The sequence below is a fragment of the Lolium rigidum genome, chromosome 3 (genome assembly GCF_022539505.1).
Source record: "Lolium rigidum isolate FL_2022 chromosome 3, APGP_CSIRO_Lrig_0.1, whole genome shotgun sequence".
Lineage (NCBI taxonomy): Eukaryota > Viridiplantae > Streptophyta > Magnoliopsida > Poales > Poaceae > Lolium > Lolium rigidum.
In genome coordinates this window covers 342651878-342660464 of record NC_061510.1, presented here as the reverse complement: position 1 = coordinate 342660464, position 8587 = coordinate 342651878, and the positions used below count along the sequence as shown (strand labels likewise).

General features: G+C 48.1%; 1 protein-coding gene across 1 annotated transcript; it reads left to right on the top strand.

Moving 5' to 3' along the window:
- Positions 1-2844: 2844 nt before the first annotated feature.
- LOC124703966 (probable linoleate 9S-lipoxygenase 4) lies at positions 2845-8240 on the top strand. Its single transcript, XM_047236201.1, has 9 exons — positions 2845-3130; positions 3796-4079; positions 5246-5492; positions 5579-5932; positions 6025-6107; positions 6201-6311; positions 6488-6795; positions 6883-7146; positions 7243-8240. Exons 1-9 carry the CDS (start codon positions 2920-2922, stop codon positions 8024-8026), a joined length of 2646 nt encoding a protein of 881 aa, XP_047092157.1. The 5' UTR covers positions 2845-2919; the 3' UTR covers positions 8027-8240.
- The last annotated feature ends 347 nt before the right edge of the window (positions 8241-8587 follow it).

Below are 8587 nucleotides of genomic sequence, written 5' to 3'. Positions count from 1 at the left end.
GTATTTTTAAGGGAATATCTCAAAAAGGGAAAACAATCTTTCTATGCCACTGAGTTGTATTTTCCATGATAAACGTTGTATCTACATAACCTAAATCTCCGATTAATAATTTTAAAAGCATTATTGTCTTGTTAACAATGCTAACTACACAACATACGACATATATTCGCTAAAACCATGATATGATAAAAAAAAGTAAGTATCAAATTTCAGTATAATTAGATTGACTTTATCACTCTATGGGTAATTTTTTTGATTGAAACGACCATGTTTTAGTGGATGGGTCAGCAAGGGACATTTTTGGCACTATGGGGAAAGGAATCTAACTTATACCGAGACAATCACAATGTTAGGCTTTCTAATGTGGTGCGAAGGCATTTTCTGGTATCATTATCTGCATCAATCGTTTTATTTGCAAGTAGCAACATAAGAATTGAGGTGGAAGCTTTGCTTTCCTAATCGGCGAGATGTTGTGCTCATCTCTGATTAAATTTTGCAGCAAGCATATGCTCACATGTAAAACTTAGGAGAACACCACTATTTATAGACCCGGTGACTGCTACAACATGAAATTTCTAATCCTGTACACATGCTATCGGATGTAATCGAATGGTAAAAGGTCCGTCGAGAACAGTGCAGCCTCTAGGGTTGCATTAGTCCACATGAGACTTTTTTTAGAAAATTCAAAAGAATTTCAGAGATTTCTGTTGGAGAACACAAATGCTTAGAAACTTTTGTTTTGTTTGGGCCGTTTGAACTTGGAACTTAGAAGAGAGTGCTCATCGGAAATTGGCCCTATGTATTACAATTAATTGTACACTCTATTTTGGCCCAAAGCGTGGAATCTATCAGGTTCTACGTAGCTTTTCAACCCATAAGCCGGGTTCAAAAGGACATGGCTTTCTAACATCTTTTTTTCCTCATTCCCGTGTTTCTAAAAATCATGCGGATCCACAATGTGTATGTGCCAACTGTAGGCACCACAAGGTTTATTCTAGAGACAATCCAAATTTAGGCACGACACAAAGAAAACATAGTAGCGCACTATCGTGCTTTGGGGTTCGATGTTTTGTCCTTTCAGCTTGCACACAAGACGAAATCGTGTATTCGTGTACCATTCCTGCCTGGCCAAATTCAGACTTGGCGATCCGCCTTTGCTGCCGGGGGCAGGATCAGGAAGCGACCTCGACGTTTCCCTCCGTCATTCTTGTTTTGGCAGCCCAGAGAGCTAGAAGTCAGCTCCTCCGCGTCGCGCGTAACGTAGCGCTGCTGTTGGTGGCCAGCGTGGACTGAATATGAGCATGGCTCACGTTGCCAGCCTCGTGCTAAACACACATTTTATAAACTGCCAACTGGTGGGCTCGGACGGAGTGTTAGCAAAACCTTCACCAAAACCGCCGTTCAAATCCGTATCTGGTTTCCCCATCTTTTCAGAGGTTTTAAATAGCGTGCTGAGAAATTGTGGCGGCAATTTTTTTTTTCCACAACTCGCGGGAGATCAGCGCGTTCAAAAAGGGGAGAAAGTTTAAAAATCCAGTCGGACCATAACCCACACCAGACCACCACAAGGTGGCAACACAACTCTATGCAACCCCTCTCGCTATCCCACGCATACATGAGAGCCACATGCTCCATTCCTCCACAATATCATCAAACACTCTACTAGCCGACGTGATGTTATCGTTCAACACCCTCGCGTTTCGCTGCAGCCACAAAGATCTAAGAACGAGCATAATGGTTGAGTTCACGACCTTGATCTCCACATGAGAGAGGTGAGCTACCGAGTGAGGCCACCACGATGGAAGCTGGCTATCCATATCAGGGACCACGAGGCTCTGACAGGCGCGTTGAGACCCCCCCTCCCCCCCCCCACACACCCACGGTACTAGCAAATGGACACTACAATGGCAGGTGATCTGAGGTCTCGTCGTTGACGTTGCACAACGGGCACATCACGTGAGATAACATCCTGCGACGCAACCATGCATCGGCCAGCCATCCAACATCTACGACGAAGAGAAAACCGCCTGAAACTTGAATTTGAAAGTAGCGAAGGAGATCCACACTTGAGAAACACTGGGGAGCGCAGTGGTGCCATGGAAGAATGTGCGGTAGGCAAACTTGGATGTGACCTCGCCATCCACCGCCCACTTCGGTGGGACACTCCCCCTTCCCCCATGGCATCCCACATCTTGAAGCACTGCACGACGCGTCCACGGACAAATCACTCGCGATGTCCAGGCCCCGAGCGTGATGGAGCAATCCTTCGCTCACCTTAAGATGCTTGATGGTGCTGGGTCCGACGAGCTTGATAACCGCTAGGGCCATTGTTGCCACGAATAGCGCATTGAGCCACAAATCCTCCCAAAAGAGCAGGCTTTCACCGGAGCCGACCTTGATGGCCACCGAGGCGCTAAACACAACAGTTGCATCAACCCGCACAACAAACTCAAACCCAGCCCAAGCTCTCGAGAAATCCATATGCAGAGCCAAGTTGGGCAGCATCAAACTTAGGCCTTTTGCAAGTAAGTTTGAGAAAATAGGGCGTTAACGCAATATCGTTTTGCCACGATATAGTATGCTATTTCGTCGATAGCGTCATAGCGCGCAATTTTTTTAAAATTTAGCGCTCACTCTTCGGATATGCTGTATCACTCGCTTTTTTAAGCTATGATCTTTCACACTCATGTAATAAAGAAAATGAAACTCCCACCGCGTCTGAACTGGCTGCTGCCTGCTGGGTTGGTGGTGGTAATAACTTGTCGCCGTAGGCAGGAAGCAGAGCCAGCCCCTATAAATCCCAGCGTGGCTGCGGCGGAACGAGGCACCTCTCCCCATTTTTGGCTCTGCAACCCAGTTCTCTCCCTCTCTTTTCTCCTCCCCGGTGCGTGCGTGCGAGGGGAGGAATCAGCCCGCAGTATGCTGCTGCACGGGTTCTTCGACAAGCTGACGGGGAAGAACAAGGAGGCGTGGAAGGAGGGCCGGATCCGGGGCACGGCGGTGCTCGTGAAGCAGGCCGTGCTTGACATCGGCGACTTCACCGCCTCCGTCCTCGACGGCGTCCACAACATCCTCGGCAAGGACGACGGCGTCTCCTTCCTCCTCGTCAGCGCCACCGCGCCTGACCCCAGTAAGCGCTCCCTTCCCCTCTTCTTCCTCCTGCATCGCCTCCTGCATCTCGCCCGGCGCCGCCGCGCGCGGAACGTGGGTGCCACGCCGCCGCGTAACAGCTGGTTCGAGCTGTCCTCGTACGTGCGCGCGTGCGTTTCGCTTCCATTCTCCTCGGCGTTTTCTTCTCCCAGGAATCCTACGGAGTACAACATTTTTTTCGGTTTATTTTCCATTTTGACCCAAGCACAACTGATGGTGCCAGATTTGAACTCGCGATCCGCGAGAGCCAGTAGATTGATAGATGAGCGTACGATCATTTCTTTAGTAGTAGAAAGAAAAATAAAAACATGCATTTTCTATCATGTCATCACGCTGTCGTGGACCCATCGCTGATCGAACAGAGGGGCTGCCGTGGCCGCCTGGGTTTAGCATCAATGCTTTGCTCAGCACGGAGGGGACATCAGCACTAATTACGCGGTCAATAGCCTCCAGTCAAGAGCAAGAAACAAAACCCAGCGGCCAGCGCGGCACATTCGCCGCAGCCGCCAGAAACCAGTCGAAGATTCGTCTCTCTCGGCTGGAACGAAAAGGACAGCCGGCCGATCGATGAATCTCGCTCCATTCCATCTCTCTCTCTCTCTCGTTGATTTTTTCGTGATGGATGGTGATTGGTCTTCTTCGCAGGCAATGGGACGCGGGGGAAGCTGGGGAACCCGGCGCACCTGGAGGAGATGGTGGTGACCATGAAGTCCACGGCGGCGGGGGAGTCCGTCTTCAAGGTCACCTTCGACTGGGACGCCTCCCACGGCATCCCCGGCGCCGTCGTCGTCAAGAACACCTACCGCTCCGAGTTCCTCCTCAAGACGCTCACCCTCGAAGGCGTCCCCGGCAAGCAGGACGGCACCGTCGTCTTCGTCGCCAACTCATGGATCTACCCCGGCGCGGACCGCGTCTTCTTCGCAAACGATGTGAGTACACATTCAATCCTCGTTTCGCACGCGATTCAGACGAAAAAAATTATATTCTTCGTGTATGGTACACCCAATCGTACTAAACTACTCGCCATGCAACATGGATCAGATCAATTGGACCTTCTTAGTAGGAAACTCCTTTCCTGCTAGTAGTAAAATAATGCTGGATGATTAGGCACCGTGTTAGTTGTACCTAGCTAGTAGAGGCAGATGCTAATGATAGGGGCTGCGTACCCAGCCATCCCGTATGGCAAACTCGAAATGGACACTCCAAATACCATGTCAAACTGCCAACTTGAGTAGCTACAGACAAGAATGAACCAGTATTTGGTCAGATCCATCTTACTAGCTGTCAAGACAAGTTGCTGTTGCTGGGTCTGGTCTCTCGGTCAAGTCAACGGCTGGCCTTTCGTGCTGCCAATAACACCTTGTCAGGGAAAATGCAGTGAAAATTAAGTATCTGACGCCACATATAATTCATATATCAGACCAACGTCACATGACTAGAAAAATAGGAGCTCTGATTAGTCCTATTTTGAGAGCTTCCGTCCTTTGATTGCCTGCGAATACTGAAACATTTTTCTTGAATTATTGATCCATTCAAAACGACCCAACGGGTCCTGTACAGTCTTATGCTACCTACTTGTCCAGTTGCCCTGGATACTTGGACAGTACAACAGCAAGTTGCATTCCCATTTAAATAAGTTTCTGGAAAAGAATAAGCATCCTCATCAACTCCCTTCTGACTAACTGTTCTTTAATGTTTTTTTTAAGATCATGAACTGATCTTACAAGGTACCAGTAAAGAGTAAAATACTAACAAGTTGCAGGCATCATCAGTTGGCTATTTAAATAAGCTTCTGGAAAAGAATCACCATACTCTACCATATCCGAATCTTTATATCCACAACTAGCTGATAGATCTTAAAAGGAAGATGTGAACTTGTCTAATGTTTACCATAAGAAACAACCATATTTAACTGTTACCGACGAAAAGAGGACTGGGGACTTTTTTGTTGTTAAAAAGATGAACAACTAATTATTTATTTCTCGCTGGTTAATTAGTACTATCCCCATTTTTTATCCGTGAGCACCTGCTAGAACTTTGGGGACTGAGTATTTGTTCTGTATATCTGTCACCTCATTTTCTTTCTATTTTACAGACCTACCTGCCCAGCAAAATGCCTCCACTTTTGGTGCAATACCGGCAAGAGGAACTCAAAAATCTCCGAGGCGATGACGATACACTCAGAGAGTATAAGGAGCATGACCGTGTGTACCGCTATGACTACTACAATGACATTGGTGACCCAGACAAGGGCGAGGATTATGCACGGCCGATCCTTGGTGGCAGCCAAGAACTCCCATACCCACGCCGTGGTAGAACTGGCCGACTCCCAGCAGAAAAAGGTAACTCCAGTCCAGCATATCTTCATCTATTCAGAACCTTGTCACCTTGGAATTGAACTCATATTGGGGATTCATCTTTTCACCAGACCCAAAGGCAGAGAGCAGAATTCCTGTGTATTTAGTGAAGAAGGCTCTGGAAATTTACGTCCCACGCGATGAGCGCTTTGGGCACCTCAAGTTGTCTGACTTCCTTGGGTACTCTCTCAAGGCCATCACTGAGGCTATTCTTCCGATAATAAGGACCTATGTCGACACCACACCAAAGGAATTTGACTCATTTCAAGACATCTTTAATCTCTATCAAGGTCTTTTGAAAGTGCCCCATAGCGATGCGCTAGCGGATATCAAAAAGAAAATCCCCTTTGAGTTTATTAAGAGTATTTTACCAGTTGCTGGTGATGACTTTCTTAACTTGCCCCTTCCACAAGTTATTAAATCAGGTAATAAGCTTTGTGTATCAGTGCATGACTCCAATACAGTCATACCATGTTTTACTTTTTATATTCTTATAATTATTTTCTTTATATTCCAGATAAGTTTGCTTGGAGGACAGACGAGGAGTTTACACGGGAGATGCTTGCAGGCGTGAACCCAGTTTGCATCAAACGTGTGACGGTTAGCGCCTATGTCATTTCAAATTTAAATGATAAACCATTGCTTCGTAATCGCGTGTGAATTTCTGATTTTTTCTCTCTTTGATGATCACAGGAGTTCCCTGTTAAAAGTACCCTGGATCAAAGTGTATATGGGGACCACACAAGCACAATTACTGAGGATCAAATTCGGCCTTACCTGGAAGAAGGCCTCACATTGAAACAGGTGTGTTGAATCATTGAGCTCTTTTGTGCTCAACAAAAGAAATTTCATTAAGCTGCATTTATTCATGAAAGGCGAAAAGGCTCGATAACTTTGATTTATTTATTCTTCAAATTGCTAGTGTGCAAAAATTTAATATGCTAATGAGATCAATGCCTTAACAACCATGTCGTGTGCAGGCAATGGAGATCAACAAGATTTTCATTCTAGATCACCATGATAACTTCATGCCCTACCTTGAGCGCATAAACAAGTTGGAGGGTAACTACATCTACGCTTCCAGGACCCTGCTGTTCCTGAAGGCTGATGGCACGCTGAAGCCATTGGCCATCGAGCTGAGTCTGCCACACCCTGATGGGATTCAGCACGGCGCGGAGAGCACAGTGTACCCTCCGGTTCAGGACGGTGTTGACGGCCAGATCTGGCAGCTTGCCAAGGCTTACGCCTCCGTCAATGACTCTGCTTGGCATCAGCTGGTCAGCCACTGGTATGCATACCCCTGCTTCATGTTCCAGACAAAGTAAAGTGCTACCCTTCGTACCAAATTGCTGAGTTCTTTTGATTATTTTTCTAGGTTGAACACACACGCGGTGATCGAGCCATTCGTGATTGCGACGAACCGGCAACTCAGCGTGGTGCATCCGGTGCACAAACTTCTGAGCCCACACTACCGTGACACGATGAACATCAACGCCCTGGCGCGGACGACGCTCATCAACGCTGGCGGTGTCTTTGAGCTGACTGTCTTCCCAGGGAAGTACGCGCTAGAGATGTCTTCCGTCGTGTACAAAGACTGGAAACTCACCGAGCAGGGCCTCCCTGACGATCTCGTCAAAAGGTAAAAAAGAAGAAGTTCAAAGCGCGATCAGACCCCGGAAGAATTACGTAGAAAAATATTTGACTGAATATGGATTTTGCTTGTTTGCGTATGCAGGGGCATGGCTGTGCGAGACCCATCGAGCTCATACGGCGTTCGTCTGCTGATAAAGGACTACCCGTACGCCGTGGATGGGCTGGTGATCTGGTGGGCGATTGAGCAGTGGGTGAAGGAGTACCTGGCTATCTATTACCCCAACGACGGCGAGCTCAGGGCTGACAAGGAGCTGGAGGCGTGGTGGAAAGAGGTGCGCGAGGACGGGCACGGTGACCTCAAGGACAAGGACTGGTGGCCCAAGATGCAGACCGTTGAGGAGCTGGCCAAGACGTGCACCACCATCATCTGGGTGGCGTCGGCGCTGCACGCTGCAGTCAACTTTGGGCAGTACCCTTACGCGGGGTACCTCCCAAACCGGCCGACAGTGAGCCGGCGGAAGATGCCGGTGAAGGACGATAAGGAGTACAAGCAGCTGGAGGAGGGCGGGGAGGAGGCCGACAAGGTGTTCATCCACACCATCACCAGCCAGTTTCAGACCATCCTCGGCATCACCCTCATCGAGATCCTCTCCAAGCACGCCTCCGACGAGGTGTACCTCGGGCAGCGCGACACGCCGGAGTGGACGTCCGACGCTAAGGCGCTGGAGGCGTTCAAGAGGTTCGGCACCCGACTGATCGAGATCGAGAAGCGGATCACGGCCATGAACAAGGACCCGTCGCTCAAGAACCGGAACGGGCCTGTGAACATGCCCTACACGCTTCTTTACCCCAATACTTCGGACCTCACCGGCGAGAAAGGCCTCGGGCTCACCGGCATGGGCATCCCCAACAGCGTCTCCATCTGAGGTCTCCGTCGTGGCTTTGTGTCTCGTGCAGTGCAGAGTGTATGTTTCGTTCATTGTTTTTGCAAGGTAGTCGGGGTAATTGTTTGTCAGGATTAGTGGATGATGGGAGGTGATGCCGCTGATGGAGAGAGGAGAATACGGTACTGAGGCATCAGTAAGCAATCAGCTGTACATTTTTATCTCCAGAAATAAGAGTTAATTGCAGTTTGCATCACTTAAACAAAGTCCTTGTATGCACATATGTTGCTAAGGATGTATTGATTCCTGTGGAAATTTCCTAATACAAACACCAAGGAACAAAAACAAAGCAATGTGATCTAGTGGTGGAAGCGGGAAACTTTGTTCTACTCACCCGCACCCACTGCTACTACCAAAGGACACAAATGAAAAGCAAGTACTCAAAGAATTTGTGAAACTGACTGCCTTGTCGCTGCTCTGGCTATTAACAAACCTGGACGGGATTTATCACAATTTGCCACATTATCAATGACTAGTAAAAGGCACGTGCCTTGCACGTGTATTGTTTTGTGTTCCTAAAAAAACATCATAAAATAAAGATTA

Coding starts and splice junctions, on each gene's coding strand:
- LOC124703966 (XM_047236201.1), top strand. CDS start 2,920: ATGCTGCTGCACGGGTTCTTCGACAAGCTGACGGGGAAGAACAAGGAG. Junction 3,131..3,795: donor CGCCACCGCGCCTGACCCCA/GTAAGCGCTCCC, acceptor TCTTCTTCGCAG/GCAATGGGACGCGGGGGAAG. Junction 6,108..6,200: donor TTTGCATCAAACGTGTGACG/GTTAGCGCCTAT, acceptor TGATGATCACAG/GAGTTCCCTGTTAAAAGTAC.